Here is a 21,097-nt window from a genome sequence, read left to right as displayed (position 1 = left end):
TACATGTATATCTTGTTCATTGTTGTAACTTAAATGTAGTAATCATGTTAATCAGTGGTTATCTTATAAGTATTGTTTTTATGTTAAGGAGGAGGGGGTTAACTGATGCAAAAAATCAATGGGTCTTTATGTAGTTTTAGAAAATGATACATTTTATGTATTTATAGACGCCTCCAAATGAGTTGACAAATTTATACATTATAAACATTCTTTCATATCATTGTGATCATTTTGTTGAGAATGGCATGCATAGATTAATGTTCAGTATTGTTTAGTTTTGATATATTTTGGTACTTTTTATACGACCCCAAAAAATTTTTGGGATCGTATAATGGTATGATGTCGTCGTCTGCGTCTTCGTCATCCGAAGACACATTGGTTTCCGGATAATAACTTTAGTTTTAATAAGTGAATAGATCTTTATGAAATTTTTTCAGAAGGTTCAATACCACAAAATGAAGGTTGGGATTAATTTTGGCGATGATGGTCCCAACCGTTTAGGAATTAGGTTAAGTTTTGGGTTAATTGCCCGAAATATGTAGGATTTAGGGGCCTAAAAAGGGCCAAAAAGAAGCATGTTTCTAGTTTCCAAACAATCATGACGACAACTTGTGTTTAAGTGTATGGATCTCTCTGAAATTGTACTACAAGGTTCAATACTACAAAAGAAAGCATGGGATTGAGTTTAAGGGTTATTGCTCCAATAGGGGTTTCAAAAAGTGGGGAGGGGGATTTTTTGTTTACCATTTTTTTAAGGGATTCCTTTTTTTTCAAAATTTTTCAAATTTCAAATTTTGAAAAGTTTCAAGAAGAAATATTCAGTTGCACAGTATTGTGCAATAGATTTGTAAGATCTTTGACCACCTTAATTTTGTGACAAAAACCCATATTATGTAAAAAATTTGATCCCAATCCAAAATCAGACAGTATCAAGCTTGAATATTATGACCAAATTTGCCCCAACTGTTCAGGGTTCGACCACTGGGGTCATATATAGCTGCGCCCTGCGGAGCACCTGGTTTAAAAAGTCATGGATAAATAGGAAAGGGTAAAGCTGGTGAACATCCCTTTAGCACATGTACAAAATGTAGCACAAACAAAATATTATACATCTATCATGTTTATGTTTCATGACACTTGTGTATATTATGCTTGCATTTAACCCGTCACAAAGAAACTTTCAAAATTTGGACTTAATATTATTTTTGGCAATGAACAGTTTCGATAATTACATGGATATTGAAGATATATAAAAATGTACTTGAAAATGTTGAAAGTCAATATGCCCCAAATGATTGATCTGCCCTCTGTTCATGCTGTCTTTAAACTGTTAAAAGAGGCCTCAAGCTCATGGGTTTATTTTGGGAGAAAAAACATAAATCATTTCAAGATGTTGCTAAAAGAAGTAGAATTTAAATATGAATTACATAACTTTAGCAGGTAGACTTCAGCATGAGACAGATGTTGTTACCATACACACACAGTCTTTGCCAACAGTTCCAAGATGTTAATTTCATAAACAAAGAAATACATCATGTACATAATAAATGTTATTTGTCAGATATCATTTATATAGATGCCAGTGGGTTTTCTATTGCTCTCTGGCCTCCATTTGATAAGATGTAAAAAAGAAGTAATAATCAGTGGCTAGTTCTAATTAGTTGGTCAGAATTTTGTTTTTTTCGGAATGAAATGGGGAATTCTATAACTAGCAACAATAATGGAGATACAAAACATCCCACCAAAGTATGTACTTCTTATTCTTAATACATACATTGTATGTCGGTAAACATTATGTTTTTTTAGTTATTGTTGTTTTGTTTTAGTTCTATTTGAACATGTAAATTAATGTTGCATGGCTGAAAATTAGTTTTATAAAAGCATGAATAGCTATCCTGCTAGAAATTTCATCAAGGTTTCAATAACTCTTAATTGTGTACAAATTTATGGTGAAGCAGTTACGTTGTTTATAGAATAATGTTTTAATTAATCACTCGGCTGTAATTGATGAAAAGAAATTCATGCTGTCCGATCCTGCTCAAATTATTCAAAGATTAAAACATCAATTGCAACCAATCAAGATCAAGAGTTGTCAAATTAAAATTAGAATTTGCATGAAAATACTTCTGAGAGACTATAAACAAAATGTACTTCTAATTAGATGACGTTTTTTATATAATTAATTGATAACACTAATGCAAGATGAATTGATCTTTTAATTGATCAAAATCAACAATGTAATTACTGAATGCACATGTACATGTTGAACATACAACTGATATATTAAGTCATGTAAGTTTAAAAGATACTTATTATTTGAAAAAAAATATATACATACAAAATGTAATATTTATTTACATGATACGAATGTTGAAAGTTGAAAATTGAATGTTAAAAACGAATGTTGAATGTTGAAAACAAATGTGGCAAACGAATGTGGAATGTTGAAAAGAATGTTTAAAGTTGACAATCGAATGTTGATATACATCTTAGAATTAAATACTAAGCATTGCTAAGTAAATATAATTAAAGAATGTACAAAAAATATGTACATGTATATAGTTAAATTCTATCATCAAAACCATACAGTTTTATTTTTATATGTATGTATATTTAAAATACTTTCTTTTTGAAAATAAAACTAAAAGGTCCTAGAACATGACTCCTGAGTCTTATTATAACATTTTTTATTCCTAATGATGGCTAATCCCTAAGGGCCCAAGGATACAATGTATTTATCATGTAATCTTATCAAAGACCTTGATGTGGAACTATCATTTTCAAATTAGCATCAATCAGATAGGAATGATTAGAGGTGTACCATTTCTTACCATTTCATACCAGATGTATATTTCTCCAGCTGTGATGATCTTGTTGATAATTGTAGAAACTTATCACCATGATCATCCTCAATATTGGGGCTGTCTGCACCTATAATTACTATCTAATCATGCTAATGTTGAGGAAGCAGTCAGGGGGTTCTGTTTCAATGTAGGTTCATAAAACAAAATTGGGATTGAATCAGCTGACACTTTTGGCTTTGCTGTATAGCTAGTCCAAGTTTTAAAAATTGACATTATCTTTGCCTCATCAGTTCATGATTTTTTTGTTTGTTTGATAAAAATAAGTGAATAATCTATGAAATTGACAAATTACTATTTCAATATATTTTTAAACAAATAATAGTAACTGGACTTATTAAACATGTTAAATAGAATTCATGAAATTATAAAATCACTAGTTTAGAAAATGGGGAATAAAGCTTGATTCACTTTGATTATCTTAGTTAGAAAGTATGTTATACATGTACTAGTACCAAGGGTTAGTGTTCTATTGTTCAGTGTACTATCATGGTATATAAAGCACATGTAATTATTTCCTGTGTTATTTTTGCAGCCAGACAAGTTTCCTCATAGATAGACATACATGTAGTTAATATTAAACATTCAAAGAAGACGAAACATTGTACAGTATAGTATACAATGTACACAGTAAATACAAAGAGATTAAAAATTGCTCTTGCCAGTCTTGGAGGCCTGGTGTCCAGTGATTCTTATTTATGACCCTTTCATATAATTCTATGAGATATAAACTGTATAGACTATAGACTGCTAACTTTGCTCTAGATCAAACTCTTAAATCCAGTTGACTGTACTTTAATTATCAATTCTTGTTTATGTAACTTAAATTATAAATTAGAAAAGAAATGCACAGTTCTAGTTATTTTGTCAAATAGGCAGTGGTGATGTCCTGTCCAATTTGCATAATTTCCTACATTTAGTAATATTTATAGTTAAAAGCAATTGTAACAATACAACCATAAGACATTCTACATGTTTTTATGTAAATTCTTGGGAATACTAAGATGTTATCTCCAATGTGTGTGGAATTACATGCACCTGTATTACCTCTTGACTCTCCCTTTCTTGAGCCCCAAATTGACTTAACAATTGATACCAGGAAGATGACATAGTATGGCATTCTCCTGGTTCCGCTCAACTTTTAGAACTCTCTCTTCATGTTTTCTTCGTGGAAAATCAAGAAAAATTAAACAGGTATGTTCAGATTCTAGCCAATTTTCTTGCCTCTTTGATCTTTTTTTCTAATTTTTTGGGGAAATTGAATTTTATTGTAAACATGATAAGAAATTAATTAAGAAATATAATATAAGAAATGTATTTGTAGAAGATTGGAGGGTAGCCAGGTTGTCATGATGGAATGCTATACTCATGTGTCTGTTGATTTATATTGCGTGATGTGATATAAGACGTCTTGTATATTTCTGTTTGATATAATACATAGACTTTAATACCTTCAATCCTTTACACAGCTACATCAGAATGTAGTACAATTCTTTACATACTGTGCAGTAAAATGGTTCTAATCAGTTACTAATTAATTGCATGTATTTTTGGAGAAATATAATTTAATTTGCTGCTGTAATTTCTCAGTGCTATATATGATGACTAATAGGAAATTTGTTGACTAAAGTTTAGGTGAATGTTTTCAATTTGAACTATAGATCTATATACATGTTGACAGAATTGTTTTACATTGTTACTGTTCTTTCTTCAACTAGCATGACTAGACAATGGTCAGTAGTGGCCTTAAACTACCTACTAAACTTATTTGTTGATTCATATATATATATATATATATATATAGAGGCTAGAAGGAGGTCGCTTGTAGAGAGGTCTACGTAGATCGTGTACTGTATCACACTAGCCTGTCAACACATGGCAGGTGCCTTTGATCTTAATTGATAAGTATCACCAATTTTGTTGCTAAAGATTGGTGTTCTTTGGGCACTTTAGTTTCCTCCTCCCTCCTCCAATAAATTCTGGCCATCACAATGTACATGTAGCTAAAGGTGCTGAAAGTGGCATTAAACACCAAAAATCAATCAATAGATTTTAAGCTGACAATTTAAGCAATTGTTAACTATTAACAAATATTTCGGTATAAACACACAACAAAAGTCCATAATTTAAGAATGAGTAGTAAATAAATGTTACAATATTGAAAGATAATAGTGATAATACATGTAGCATGGATGAAAGTTTAGAAAGATGATATCACTGAGTATTCACTCATGACACAACATCCCTACACATGTACACATGCCTTACATACTTAATACCTTGAAAAGTGAAAAAAATGTGCTTTAATTTTAATGCTGTTCTTCGTCTCAACTTTTCAATTAGACTGGTAGCATGGGGAACAGCGCTAGCTTACCGGTACACCATTAGTTATATATACAAAACTAGCTACCAGTATGTATAGTCATGCTAGTAGTAAAATCAAATTGTGATTTAATGCATAGATCTACATGTAGACAAAATAATGTTGTCTTTGGACTTCAGTCAATAATTCTGCTTTTCTTTTTTCAGCATCCAGACGAAAGAGAAGAGATAAAGCCTGTAGCTGAACCAAAACTTGTTCAGATAGCACAACCAGTTAACGAATCTTTTTCAAAGCAGGAAGTAAAATCAGAACTTTCGTCAGGTTTTGAGCATCAAGTTCAGATTTCAACTCCTTGTGAACAAATTCCAGATCTTGCCACTGTAGACACAGACCAATCCCCAGACACTTTCTCTGCATCAAATCAATCAGTTGCTTGGTTAGGAGAAGAAGTACTGTCAGAGGATCTTTCAGATTTAGATTGTTTCGTTGAGCCCGTGACTCTTTCTGCTGTGGATGTTAAATCTGTATTAAAATATCCACTGAAAGATTCTGTGACTGTGTATCAGCAAGATAGCTTTGCTTGTGATAGTGATAGCAAGTGTGAAGAGGAATCGTTAATTGACGTTGAGGATTTAAAAGAGGTAGAACAAAAACAATCATTTCCTGTCGGAGAACTTCAAAGTTTTGATTATTATCATCAGCTTATTGCAGAGGATTTACGTATAATTGAAGTCATGGAGAAAGTTGGTAGGTTCATGTATGAATTCCTTTTTGAGTGCATAGAGGCCATATATGGTCCAGGATTCATTAGGTATTTGTTATGGAAAGCAAAAAAAATCATCTTTCCAATATGAAAAAAAAAGGACCGGAGATGTGGTATGATTGCTAATGTGACAACTATCCACCAGAGTTCAAACTTAGCAATTATAGGTCACTGATGAATGGCCTTCAACAACATGAACAATGAGAACACCCAATACTGAATAGTCAGCTATATCATGTATATAATGCTCACATATGAAAAAAAGGTGAAATAATTGAAACGAGGAAACTAATAACCTTATTTATAACAATACCATTTACAAAAAACAAAAAGCAGACATGAACCAGCGACAATATCTGAACAACACCATTATAGATTGTTACATGTATAACTGAGTATAACATTCCATCAAAATGTATAACAGAATTGCTCATTGTCACTTTATTTATTGACAAAATAGCTCTTGTAGAACCATAAGTATGATACACTACTGTACATGTACATGATGTACTTAATCATATGAGAAGAAGACGCTATATATATTTTTTATGGCAGTCTTGATGAAGGTTGATGTTCCACTTGGCACATTCATTTTGAATTCAAACATGTTGAACACAATGATGGGATCATAAAATATGTAATATACAGGTCAAGTTCAATTTTGACAGTGGACATTTACGTTTCAAAAGTTAGTGTACACTGTACATGTAGTGTGTGTGGGGAGGGGGAATGTATCTGTTATCAACAATAAATAGACCTTTTCCAATTTGTGAATGTAATTATACAATGTGCTTTATATGTATACAAGCATGACAAGTTACTTTTCTCTCTATTCATAGAAAATTTTGCCACAGAACAATTAAATCAAGAACAAGGTGTGAACTCAGAGATCTCCGGTTTGAGTGAGAGTGCACTCTCTTCCCTGGTCCAACAGATGACAGCCCCAGACCCTGCTGAGAGAGATGGATCTCCTGACAGTCAGAATGGGTCCATGCATGCCAGTACTGGGTCTGAAGGGTTAGAGGAGGCATTGAGTAGAGATCTGAAAATAAATGGGGAGAAAACTGATCCATCCGAAGATAAAAATAAGAAAAAAGAGGACACTGACTCAAAAGACCGAACAAAAATTGACAAAAAAAGTAAAAAGAAAGAGGATAAAACTATAGGTAAAAATGGTAAATGTCATGGAATTAAATTTTAAGATTTCAAGGACTAACACTTTTACTATCACATATTCTTGTTATTCAATCTCTTTGATACATAGACATTATTATTCAGTGAACCCTGTCTAGAATGAAGATTACACAACCTGGCTTTTTTATGCCCCACCTACGATAGTAGAGGGGCATTATGTTTTCTGGTCCGTCCGTCCGTTCGTCCGTCCGTCTGTCTGTCTGTTCGTCCGTCTGTCCCGCTCCAGGTTAAAGTTTTTGGTCAAGGTAGTTTTTGATGAAGTTGAAGTCCAATCGACTTCAAACTTAGTACACATGTTCCCTATGATATGATCTTTCTAATTTTAATGCCAAATTAGAGTTTTTACCCCAATTTCACGGTCCACTGAACATGGAAAATGATAGTGTGAGTGGGGCATTCGTGTACTGAGGACACATTCTTGTTTTAAATGTAAATTATGAGCCAAAAATAATTCCAAATGTTCAGAGTATTCGACATCATTGATCAATATGTTTTCATTGAAGTTCAAGGACACCATCTGTCAAAATGTCAGTAGCATAACAAGTAAATATTAGAAAGATATCTGATTAAATTCCATGTGAGAAGAATAATGCATTTTTCCTCTTGTGATGTAAAAACAGATCTGTCTGTTACTTCAATGTTATATTTTGAAATTCAATTTCAGAAATTTTGGGAAATGGTTAAAAAAAAATTAGTAAATTGGGAAGCTAAATTTTTTGGGTTTGCTATATTTGTATTAAAATTTCATAGTTGAATCTTATTTTGATATTTTTAGACCAAGGGGTAACTAAGTTCAGAAACAGGTGTTAAAAAAAAAGTATTAAGTTTGTTAATAACATTTTTTTAATAACTCAAACTTTTATCTTGTTGATTGTATAAAAAAGAAAATTGTGTTAGCTTGGTGTCCTTGAACTTCATTGATGAAAGCAAGAGTGCATGTGCACTAGTATATATCAGGATTGTAAGTTAAACAGATTATAAACCACTTGCCTCCAGAAGGATTGATTGACGTAATATCTAACAGTTTATAACATTACTTTTGTGTATTGTTATAATTTAATGATCTGTAATTTAGTATCTTCAAAGTCTATTGTTTATTTTAGAACAGAAACAGACTAGCATGTGTTTTTATAGATCCACTTCATATTACCTTTCAAAACAAATCACTGGTGCATTTAGATTCTGGCACTTCTCCATGAAATGTTTAAGCTTTTTTTCAGGATTATCAGAATAACAAATTATTGATGTGATTGCACAATCATCTTGCATCTTTCAGCAACACCTGAAAAAAGATTAAAGAAAAGTCGGTTTTGTAATTAATCAACACCCACATAATTTTCCTTGCCCGGCTTCTTTTAAAAGTTTTAAAATTAGAGATCTTGGTTTTTACGCAGTTCTTTCTTCAACCTAAAGCGTAGCTGGATGTGCAAAATTTGTGGCCGACAGTAGGTGTCTTAATTTAACCAAGCTGAATAGAATATGAAGGTTTTTGAAAGTTTCTTATCATATTGACAGGTATAGCAGTGACAAAAAAATCTATAAAAGGACTAGATTGAGAACTTTGGAAAATGTATGTTTTTCTGTATTCTGAGAGCTAGGTTATATTTTAAGAATCAACATGTGTCACATTCTAAGAGCTAGATTACGATTCAAAACTAGGGAATTTTATTTTTTCTGTAGATCATATTTTGAGAGCTTTGAACAGCCTACAAACAACGGAAGAAAAATTAGCTGCCTTGTGTAAAAAGTATGCTGATCTCCATGAGGAACACAGAACTGTAAATTCTACAGTCAAACAAATGCAGCGTAAACTTAGTGTGGTGAGTATATATTTAGTATATACAGATTAATGTCATTTAAAAAACAATATATGTATAACATTCAGAAAATTAGTACAGACAGAAAGAGGCCAGCTGAACTGTCCCTCCAGGTGTGGGATTTTCTCGCTGTGATAAAGACCTATTGTCATGATTGTTGGCATTCAGCTGTTTTCTGCACTTTGGTCAGGTTGTTGTTTCTTTCACATATTCCCCATTTCCATTCTCTCTTTTACTGTTTGCTATTCCTTATAATCTAATTTTCTGATTGCTATATATATATATTTATACCCCCGCTTTGAAAAAGGGGGTATACTGTTTAACCTCTGTCTGTCCATCTATCCGTCTGTCTGTCTGTCCCATGAATATTTTTCGTCACATTTTTCTCAGGAACTACAATACCAGGATTTCTGAAATTTGGTTTCATGGTTTATATAAGGGCTATACCGTGTGATGCGTTTTCAGATTTATCACTCGACAATTTCCTGTTTACCAAACACTTTTATGATTTTACACATGATAGCCTAGTTGAAAATTTTTTGTCACATTTTTCTATGGAACTACAATAAAAGGATTTCTGAAATTTGGTTGCAAGGTTTAAAGTCAGCTTTTATACTGTATGATGCGTTTTCAGATTCACTACTCAACAACTTCCTGTTTACCGAACACTTGCATATTTTTACACTATTAAAATTATCCACTTGTGGCGTGGGTATCATCAGTAAGCAGTAGCTCACAGTTTCACTTGTTTTTTATGAAGTGAACTCCTGGGGTTCTTTAATATGCTGATTTTAACAATGTACTTAAGATTTAGGATATTGGACCATAATAGGTAAATGTCTAATTTCAAATTTTTCAGTTCTTTGACCACATTCATTTTGTGTCACAAACCAGTGATGTGTCAAATATTCAATCACAATCCAAATTTAGAGCTGTTTTAAGCTGAAATGTGGTGTCCATACTTGCTCATCTGTTCAGGGTTCGACCTCTGCTGGAAAACTGGTTTGCTGTCACTCTGACAGCTCTTTGTTTTTTATGCCCCACCTACGAATCGATAGAAGAGGGGCATTATGTTTTCTGGTCTGTGGCTCTGTTCGTCTGTGCGTCCGTCCATTCAGGTTAAAGTTTTTGGTCAAGGTAGTTTTTGATGAAGCTGAAGTCCAATCAACTTGAAACTTAATAGACTTGTTGCTTATGATATGATCTTTCTAATTTTAAAGCCAAATTAGACTTTTGACCCCAATTTCACGGTCCACTGAACATAGAAAATGAAAGTGGGAGTTTCAGGTTAAAGTTTTTGGTCAAGGTAGTTTTTGGTGAAGCTGAAGTCCAATCAACTTGAAACTTAGTAAACTTGTTGCTTATGATATAATCTTTTTAATTTTGAATCCAAATTAGACTTTTGACCCCAATTTCACGGTCCACTAAACATAGAAAATGAAAGTGGGAGTTTCAGGTTAAAGTTTTTGGTCAAGGTAGTTTTTGATAAAATTGAAATCCAATCAACTTGAAACTTAGTACATATGTTCCCTATAGTATAATCTTTCTAATTTTAATACCAAATTAGATTATTACCCAATTTCACGGTCCATGGAACATGGAAAAGGATAGTGCGAGTAGGGCATCCGTGTACTTTGGACACATTCTTGTTTTTATTTCACTTGCCCAAAAAAGATGACTCTACCATGGGAAAACTCCTAAACAATTTGCCATGATTAAAGCATTGTCAGAATTTGAAATCTTGGGAACCTCATTTTAAATATTTCCAAGGAGTAATTACTTTATACAGTTTTGACTGTATTTATATGATAAAGGTTGCGATTTAAACCACTGTAGCAAATGCATCAGACATGTCAAATATGTGTCAAATCTATTTTAACACTATCTTTGTCAAAAATAATACAGGGTATTTTATATTTTTTAATATTCAATATACATATATATTTTTTAGACAACGAGAGAAAAAGATCAGTTACAAACTGAACACACAAAAGCAGTAATGGCTAAAAGTAAACTGGAGGGACTGTGTAGAGAGTTACAGAAACACAACCAAGTTATTAGAGTAAGTAGTGCAACAATAGACTTCAGTTGGAGAGAGCTTCACTTTATTAATATTAATATTAATTACAAAAAACAATAAAAAAAACACAAGAAGAATTGATCAAAGAGTATTGCAGTTACTGAATGCTTATTCAAAGCCATATTTCTACTAAAAATCCAGACTAATTTATGCCAATCAGTTCACCTCCAAACGATTTTGTGTATTATCCCAAATTTAAATGTCATTGTCAATCAGTGCTCCTCCAAAAGATTTTGTTTAAAGATGTAAAGGACATAATTTTTTCATCAGTGTAATTAGGAAATTGTATTGTTTTGAATTGTTTCCCCATCAGTATAAATTATGATTCTGTAGCCTTTGTTGTCAGCTATAAGCAAAGTCAGTCAGTCATGTGAATTATTTTACCTTACTTACCAAAAAAAAAGCAGTAGAGATATATGTAGGTGAAATGATTAGTACAAAAACTAAATTGCAGAACAAAATATAAATTTCAAGCAGGATATTAAAAACATTTAAATGTCAACATGTGTGTTTTATATGCCTGTTGAGGAAATCTTCAATGTCTATGTTGAAATAGTGATTAAAATATTTTTTTTCTACATTATTGCATAATTTAAATTCATTTTGGCAGCAAGAAAGTTTACAAAGAGCCAGAGAAGAAGATGAAAAAAGAAAGGAAATATCGGGGAAATTCCAGGTATATATTGATACTTGTAAAGATACAGAGTAAAAAGCACAGGGGGACAGCAACCCAACAACACTAGTTCACTAAAAATATACATGTACCTAAAGGTCTTAAAGGAAAGACTTGTGTCCACATCATATCAATTCTAGACAATGCAGCCACAAGCTTGGCTATTTATTAAATACAAAATCAGGGGCTTCAAGTCTTTAATTAGTAAATCCCTAATTCAATGCCTGAAACTAAACAATTATACAATAAAAAACCACAGACTGAATCTGGTGACTGCATTTTTTTCGTTTTTTGTTAGCACAATTCACCAGTTCAAGAGAGAACATCAAGTATGTCTATTAAACCCCATATGATTTTATTAGAATTTGTTCCCCAATGAATCAGTGTCTGCTAACTTATTGAATCAAAATGTACAACAGAATTGACTTGGACCATGTAATTTACAAATTGCAGACTTCCATTAGTAAAAGTAATATGTTGATACTTTAAATACACCATAGTCAGTGTTAACACAAGACTGTCAGGATTGTGACCAAATTAAAATTTCAAAATTACCCCACAATTTTAGGGAATTTATAAATCATTCAATTCAAGGGAGTCATTACAGTTTCAGGGGAGATAATTATTGCAATGAGAAAGTTTTCTTGTTTTGTTTATGACACTGTTTACAGTTTCAGGACTTTAAATAATTGAAAATTTTGCAAGATTACCCATCAAATGAGTTTATGCAAAATCTTTTGTCTATTTCAATTAAACCAGAAAAAATATATATGGCCTGGCTGTAATAATTGGTTGTTTTTTGCTCTGCATTTATAATTCTGCTGGAGACATCATTTCACTTCTGTGAATGTTAAAACGCCATTTCCCTGCAAATATTTTAGGGCTGTTCCAGAAAATACTTGGTCCCCCTCCCCAGGGACAGAACTTTTTTTCCACCCCCACCACCAACAGAAACAATAGTATTTTCGGTACCATCCCTTAGAAAAAAAATCAGTTTCAAATATAACTTAATGAATTTTCTCTCGAAATAACCTGAATGCTAGTTATTTTGAAATCAAATATATATATTAAAAGGTTGTATATATTACCTATTTTATAGACAACTATTGGTGAAATTCAACAACAAATGCAGGATCATCATGAGAGAAATACAAAGTTACGAGAAGAAAATACAGAGTTAGCCAGCAAACTTAAAAAGTTTATAGAACAATACGAAACTAGAGAAAAGGTAAAAGAGGAAAACATAGATATAAAAAAAAAGATGTGGTATGATTGCCAATGAGAAAACTTTCCACAAGAGACCAAATGACACAGAAATTAACAACTATAGGTCACTATGCACATGCAACGATGAGCAAAGCCCATACCACATACTTGGGCTTAAATAAAAAAAAGTAAAACAATTCAAAACAAATATATAACACAGCAACAAACAACAACCACAGGATTAGTTAGAAAATTTGAAAGTTCATAGAACAATATATGAAACAAGAGAAAATGTAAGAATACAAAGTTACAAAAGGTAAACTCAGAGCTTGCCAGCTAATGTTATGAAATCAAATATCCCATGAACGTATTCATATAGCATGTATAGTGATTTTAATATTCTCTCCAGAAAAGTTGGTCAATCTGACCTATATTTTACTCGATTAATTCATGTTTAACATCAATTATTTATTTCTCACATACAGTAACCTACATTTGAACCTGTATCACAGAAAATTTATTTTATTATAGTTGATCAAGTCAATCCAGGGGCTAGAGAAGATATTTTATTGTAGATTAGTAATGTTTAGTAATTATCTCTACAAAAGTACAAGTTTTTATTTGTCATTTTCAGCAAGTAGAAAAAGTAATGCAACATAGAGAACTAGAACAAAAGTTAGCTGATGCCAGGTTAGCTCAGTCAAATGCAATACTAAAGGAGGAACAAGAAAGATCAAAAAGAGAAAAAGAAGTGGTAAGTTTGGTTCTGTTAGGTTAATAATTAGGACAAAGTTTTCAAAGTATTGATGTTTATAATAAAAAGAAGGATAATTTATGTAAATAAAAAAAATTTACAAGCATTTATTATTGTGAATGTTGAATGGAAAGTTAATTTACAATTAAATGAACTGCAAATACAATCAGTTCAATTTCAGACAAAGTAAGTTTTAGTATACTGTGGTTTCATTTATTTTGTGGACTAAGGAAACTGTATTTTCGTGAATATTTGATTTAATGGTTTTCCAAGGTCGTCATAATGAAAATTTGTACTTACTTGACTATTTAAATTTGTGATTCCAACTGTAACCACAAAATCAACAAAAATTGGTATCTCAAATAATAATGAATGCACCATAACATGAACAACTTTTTTGTCAGATTGTTTTAAAAGTTAATGTAATTTTATTTTTTTAATTTAACCAAAAAAGTATCAAAGTAGTAATAAATTTGAATAAACAACATAACATTATGGTTTATTTTTTTATTAGTGTATTGTTTTTATAATAAAATTGTCAGTTTTATTCTGTAAATTCAGAATTTTTTTCTATCACTTTATTAATATGTTTGTGATTGCCGAAAATAACTAACACAATTGCCAGATTAACTTTACAGGTTACCTGTTGGCATGTATAAAGTATTTGAAAACCACAAAATCTTGTTCCCAAGAATACAAAAATTTCCTGGATCAATACACACAAAAAAAAATGGACTTACAGTATTGCTACATTATACCAATAAAGCTATTAAAATTTAAAATGCAAATTTTGTTGTTGTTGCAAAACCCTATTCTATCTATTTAGTAACATTAAAAACACTGCAAAAATATTTTGATCTTACAATTGGATTTATTCTTTGTTTTCCTTTTCAGCTGCTACTGCAAGCAACAGAAGCACAAAAGAAATCAGTCCTTTTGGAGGCACAGGTATTTTATTATAATTAATTAAGAGACAAATATGCTAATAAAATCTGAATGTATTACATTTGAGGAAACAATGCTGTTTAATGATCAATAGTAATCATAAAAAAGTTCAACTTTGATGTACAAAAAATGTATATTTGTATACCATAGCTCTGAATTTTTTTTAAAAAAATAAGTTGCAAAGGGAAAGAATAAAAAACAAGACAACATCATGCACATAAAAAGGATGAAAAGACTGACAACAAAACTAAACACAATACTAAAAATTGTGAAGAACAAACAAAAAGGGGGGTTAATGTATTTACTAAGGTTGAACAGTCTCTGTCTCATTAGTTGCTGATGCTAAAAGTAGATAAGTTATAAGTTATAATAAGTTTTCATGCATCAAACAATGTTTGATTGGTAAATAAAAATATTTCTAAAAAAAAAAACCAGAATATAAAAAAAACCATTGAATGTAGATTGTGTAACCTTATACTACATGACTTGATGTCATGAATGTGAAGATTTCAAAATGCATACACTCTTCCTGAGTATGCTTGAAATAATCGCCACTGGACTTTAAGCAGGCAACAAATCAATAATTAAAAACGAAATATGGTGTTTTAGAAAACAAGGCAACTCCAACAAAAAAAACGAACTCCAATGAAAATTCAAATCAGAAAGTCTCTTTTCAAGTGGCAAATTAAAAGCTGCAACACATCAAATGAAGGGAAAACAAATGTCATATTCCTGAATTGGCACATATATTTCCTTGTGTAGAAAATGGTTGATTTAACCTGGTTTTATAGCTAGCTGAACCTCTGACTTGTATGACAGTCACATAAAATTCCCATTAAAATGACAACAATGTGAACAAAACAAACAGACATAAAAGGTTGTTATGTTAAAAATATGAGTACAGCAGTCAACATTATTATTAATAATTGATCATTGATTTCATTCTGACAGGAATATTTGCATTTTACTTGAAATAGATTGAAAATCCACCCTGTCTATGGCACTTTTGTTATTAGAATGATAGAAATCAAATTGAAATGATCAAAAGCTTTTCACTTTTATTGACTGAATACCACACTCTTTTCAGTTAAACATGTACAAGGAGAGATATGAGGAATTCCAGTCTACCATTAATAAAAGTAACGACATGTTCCAGAAATTTAAAACAGAAATGGATAAGGTCAGTTGTATATGTATAGAATAATATAGATCACTTACTTTTCCGAAATTCATTTTTTGGTGGATTGAGGAATAATTGTATTTTCAAGAATACTTGATTCCCTGGTTTTGACAATTTAGTCTCCAGGAAACTTAACTTGTATTTTGTTGAAATACGAAAAATAAGCTTTTCACCTTTCTTGCAAATTTTGTATTACAATTTTTTTATTTTTTTTTTAACTCTGCACAATAGATATTTGTTATGGAAGTTTTCATTGACAATCAAAAAAGTAAAAATAACCAGAAATAGTTGGAATGTTCAAAATGTAAAATGAGAAAGAAGAATGAGCTAGAAAAAGATTTTAAACAAAGGGAGATAATATAAGTTATTTGAATCATATATTGCTGAAGGTTATAACAGTTATTTCAGTCTTCATGCTGACTCAGCAGCTCAGGCTTGTAAAATTGCTTTCATCTCTACAGATCAAAATTAAAAAAAAAATAGAGCTCCTGGGCCTGTAGATTTAAAAGTTTATTGTAAAGACTGATCTTCTGTAAAAATTGGTTCAAAAACTTTTTAAGGTATAACATGCAACATAGGGACATGTGCAGGTAAAAATAAAATAATACTAAATAATGCTATCAAAAATGCTTCCAGGCAACTTTTTTTGCATAACTGTTTTATTCATTGTGGATATAATAATAATACACAAATGTCTAAATCAGGGCTTCCAAAAAATATTTGAGCCAGCCGGACATTTTATATCTGATACCGATTTTAATCCCTAAGACTAAGTCACAAAAGGCAATTATGGAAATTAGATGGCCAACCCAATGATTGACATTAGATTAAAAAAAGATATAAAACTTTACTTTGGTTCTGACGTAAACTGTTAAATTGGCAGTGCATCATTTAAATGAACATGCTGATATATATTTGCCTTAGACTCTTTATTTGTGCAAAATGACGTCAAAAACTTTACTTTCGTTTTTAAAATCACATTTCCCTAAAACCGGATGTTGACTTGACAATTGTAAAACATGGACCATAAACGGGTACGTAAAATCCGTGTACGTTACAAAGCATGACTGAGTGAAGGTCTTTCCACGTTATTTCTTCAACAAAATACTTAAAATGAACGTTAGATACAGGTATCAATGATAATATTAGCATTTTTGAAGAAATGTAGGATGCATAACTAAATTTCCCACCTGTGCACATGCGCACATGTGTTCTAGTTCATACAACGTAGTTCTGACGATTTTTCATTTAAAACCTTTTAAAATTTTTCATCAAATCATGTTTATAAACATATTTCTTATGATTTTAATCTTTTGGACTTAATCAATTAGATACAAACCGCTGAAATGTAAGAAAATAATTGTGAATAGATGGATCAATTTATACGATGTCCGGTACCGAAAATAGATTTCAGCTGTTCAACAACTAATTAGCCTTGATAAAATTTAAAAGTATTGAAGTAGGGGTTGTTTTGATTGTAATTAATCATCATGTCACTTTTATGACTAGAAATGAGTGTATTTTAAAGGCCAAAGGTTTGGTCAAAAAGATCATGAATTATGGTAAAATGTCCGAAAAAGCCTTGAAAACTAAAAAGTAGATGACCGTTTCATACTTTGCACAGCCAGACTTTTTCCGGACATTATATAATTGACCTAAATATATGACCGTTTTAGAAGCCCTCCTCTAAATGCCAAAAAGAAATAAGTATAAGAAGGAGGAAGAAAGAAAAATAAAGAATGAAATTTTTGTTTTGTTTCTGTTGATTCCCTAAATGTTTTGGAGACTGAAAAAAAATATACATTACTAAATGGTATGAAATGTTTTGGTATAGTTGTTAATCCTTGGTTTACTTACAGATGACAAAGAGAATAAAGAAGTTAGAGAAAGATGGGGCAGCATGGAAAAACAAATGGGAAAATGCCAACAAAGCTTTATTAGATATGGTAGAAGAGGTCAGTATATTTACATATAACAAACAAAAAATAGAAAAATATAAACACTAGAATCATCATAGATACCAGAATTTGTACGCCAGACATGCATTTCGACTTCTTAAGACTCATCAGTGATGCTTAAATAAAAAAGTTATATAAAAAAAACAAATAAAGGGCAAAGTTTTTGAGCATTGAGGACCCAAAATTTGGTAGTCTATTCCTGAGATCAACAAAACTTCATGTAAATATGTCATTGGTGTGTACATTGCATGTGCTATATATTTTTCCATTCAAAAAAGTGTAATAAAAATGCAATTTTTGTTATGTTGAAAAAAAATATAAAATTATGATATCTTGTCGACTGTAAATTCTCTTTGAATAGTCATAGTATTCAAAAGTCTTGAGGGTTTTAACTTTGTCTTAACTTGTCAGTTATCTTTATGCAAATACCACCTGGACAAAATACAGTCCCATTCTATAAAATAGGGTTGATTGGTCAGTATTTCAATAATTCATTAAAAACACTGTTTATATGGTACATACATCTACATGCAATTTAGATCAAGTCTGATGAATATTGTCTATACATGCATGTATTTTGTGCCTTGAAGGATAAAATATTAATTAATTTCCCAATGAATGAAGAAAAAAATTGTTCAGGTAAGGCTTATAAACATGAAGATCAGTTGGGAACCTTAAAGACACAATTTTTATGCCCCACCTACAATTTTATGCCCCACCTTTGATAGTAGAGGAGCATTATGTTTTCTGGTCTGTGCGTCCGTCTGTCCTTCCGATCATCTGTCCTTCTGTCCGTTCGTCCCGCTTCAGGTTAAAGTTTTTGGTCAAGGTAGTTTTTGATGAAGTTGAAGTCCAATCAACTTGAAACTCAGTACACATGTCCCCTATGATATGATCTTTCTAATTTTAATGCCAAGTTAGTGTTTTGACCCCAATTTCACGGTTCACTGAACATAGAAAATGATAGTGCAAATTTCAGGTTAAAGTTTTTGGTCAAGGTAGTTTTTGATGAAGTTGAAGTCCAATCAACTTGAAACTTAGTATACATGTTCCCTGTTATATGATCTTTCTAATTTAAAGGCCAAATTAGAGTTTTTACCCCAATTTTACGGTCCACTAATCACAGAAATGATAGTGTGAGTGGGGCATTCGTGTACTATTGACACATTCTTGTTTTTTATTCAGTCTAATGCTTCAATTATTGGCCCTAAGGATACCTTTTCCTTTGTATTTTGAACATATGCTTTAAATTATATTTCACAAATTGGTATAGTTTGTTGAATAATATTAATTCGTATGTTTGTTTCAGAAACAAGCCTATGATAAAGAGAAACCAATGTTGATGGCCAAAATCAACAAATTAGAATCTCTCTGTAGAGCCATGCAGGCAGAAAGGTTAGGTAGAAAAGTACTGGAGGCATCAGGAATGGGTAAGTTGTTGTTTTTATTTGTGGCTAATGTCACTTCAATATTTGGCTCTGAATCAAAACAATATCTTGGGATGAGTAAATCTTTTTTAATCTTTTGGCTCAACAGGATTATTTTATTTATTATAGAAAGGTTTATATTTATTACATTAACATGTCTCCATCTTAATATGGGTAAAAGTGTATTCTTGAATGTTTAACACCTGTCATCTCCTAATTCAAACAGAATCATTTCCTATTTAAGGGCCATTCCATTAAAATGTATGTGGGAGGGTAGGGAGGGAAGTTTAATAATTGAAAGTGGGTTATGTATCTATTACCATTATTCAAAATTATCTAAAAAATGGTTCTTAGTTGTAGGGATACTATTAAAGTCCTTTCCTACCCTCCCACACACATTTTAATGGAATGGCCCTGAACATATATATTGGGAAATTGGATTGTCTCCCTTATATCATTATTTTTCATATTTTCTGTATTTAAATACAAATAAAAATGTAAGATGCAGGAATATGTTTGGTTACTTATTGAATAACTGATAAGTTAAAAATAAGATTTATTAGAAATTATGTGAAATTTAAATTTAAAAAAAAACAAATCTAGATAATTCCATCTATTCACAACTGTTGTTAAAACAAATTTGTCTACAGAGTTTTATTACCAATTGTAAAACATTTAGATTGTTTTTCACTACACAGTTAGTTTTCTCAGCTGGCAGTAAAAAAATCCATTTTTTGTTTTCCAGATGACATCTAACTTTATTATATTAAAAACCTTCGATGCTGCTTTATTTTTTACACACTCACTTTTGCATTCTGAAACATGTTTTACAGATATGACAAAATTAGAAACAGAGGCTTCTGGGAAGGCTGCCACAGGGGAGGTTAGTGAATCAACATCAACAAAAACACCAGCAGATGGAGCTGCTGATGGTGACACACCCCCTCTAGATGAAGGAACAGTGTGTTCAGAAGAGAACACATCTCCTTCAAACTGTGATGATAAAACACAGGCATGTTCTGCAGACTCTACAACACAGCAAGGAGAAACATGTGATACATCACCTGGTGAAGATCCATCCAATACAAACCAAGATAACAGTAACCAATCAGATGGTGCCACAGGAAATCTGAGCCAATCAAATGATGTTTCTGTCCCTGACAGCAGTGGACAAGCATAGTTTTTAATGTACTGTTCTCCTTGGACTGTTTGTTTGCATATTTTTTCACTTGGCTTTAAATTTTGTTTTCTTAAATGTAAAAAAAAAGACATGCTATCCATTTTTCAGAGCATATTATGTCAGGGATTTCATTTGAAGTAGTCAAAATAGGTTTAATAGAAGATGAAGAAGTCATTTTCTATCAACTAAAACATTATAAATGATTTTATGGCAATTTGCAATTGTAATCTTGAAATGATTACATAAATTTTTAATCCATTGCTCTTTTATATTTAATATAATTTCTATAAAAACACTTAGCCACTTGCATTCATGTAGAGTTAGACTCATTATTGTTCCGTAATTCACCACAGAAAATTTTACAGTGAAAATTGTGAAATTGAGTACAGTCTGTTTATAAAGGCAGGATTAAATTATATTTTAGTTTGCTTTATTTTGACCATTTCAGAAATGGGTGTTTTGATTTATATTAAAAATAGTTCTGTTGTATTTTTTGGCGTACTAAAGCGAATTTCTTTTTGCTTAATGTTTGCACCAAAATACATTTATTACGATGGCATTATATCCATGAATCCCAGCCTTTCATTTAGACTCAGTACATACAGTTGTATGTTCACATTGAACATTTGCCTGTAAATTACTTTTTCAAAACCAGAGAAATATTGTGATGTATTTTGCAACTTGTAAAAGAAAATACAAAAAATGAGCATAAAACAATAAAATTGAATATATTAAA

At 31.3% G+C, this 21,097-nt stretch overlaps 1 protein-coding gene across 8 annotated transcripts in view; it reads left to right on the top strand.

Annotated features, from left to right (window-relative positions):
- The window catches only part of LOC139491978 (alpha-taxilin-like), a 24,935-nt gene extending 3,838 nt beyond the window's left edge, over positions 1-21,097 (top strand). For 2 of the 8 annotated variants that reach the window (XM_071279973.1, XM_071279971.1), the window contains exons 2-13: positions 5,391-5,931; positions 6,787-7,113; positions 8,822-8,961; positions 10,910-11,020; positions 11,649-11,714; positions 12,811-12,939; positions 13,552-13,671; positions 14,566-14,619; positions 15,704-15,796; positions 17,656-17,751; positions 19,064-19,184; positions 20,015-21,097. In XM_071279973.1, coding sequence (XP_071136074.1) covers positions 5,919-5,931; positions 6,787-7,113; positions 8,822-8,961; positions 10,910-11,020; positions 11,649-11,714; positions 12,811-12,939; positions 13,552-13,671; positions 14,566-14,619; positions 15,704-15,796; positions 17,656-17,751; positions 19,064-19,184; positions 20,015-20,361 — 1,617 coding nt within the window. In that variant the 5' untranslated portion in view covers positions 5,391-5,918 and the 3' untranslated portion in view covers positions 20,362-21,097. Of the gene's footprint in view, positions 1-1,454; positions 1,747-3,945; positions 4,056-5,390; positions 5,932-6,786; positions 7,123-8,821; positions 8,962-10,909; positions 11,021-11,648; positions 11,715-12,810; positions 12,940-13,551; positions 13,672-14,565; positions 14,620-15,703; positions 15,797-17,655; positions 17,752-19,063; positions 19,185-20,014 lie in introns of those variants that run through there. The other 6 variants (XM_071279972.1, XM_071279970.1, XM_071279969.1 and 3 more) reach the window with 5 other exon arrangements.

Source organism: Mytilus edulis, chromosome 10 (assembly GCF_963676685.1).
Source record: "Mytilus edulis chromosome 10, xbMytEdul2.2, whole genome shotgun sequence".
Lineage (NCBI taxonomy): Eukaryota > Metazoa > Mollusca > Bivalvia > Mytilida > Mytilidae > Mytilus > Mytilus edulis.
The sequence above is the reverse complement of the archived record's forward strand: the minus strand, read 5'-3'. Positions and strand labels throughout refer to the sequence as shown.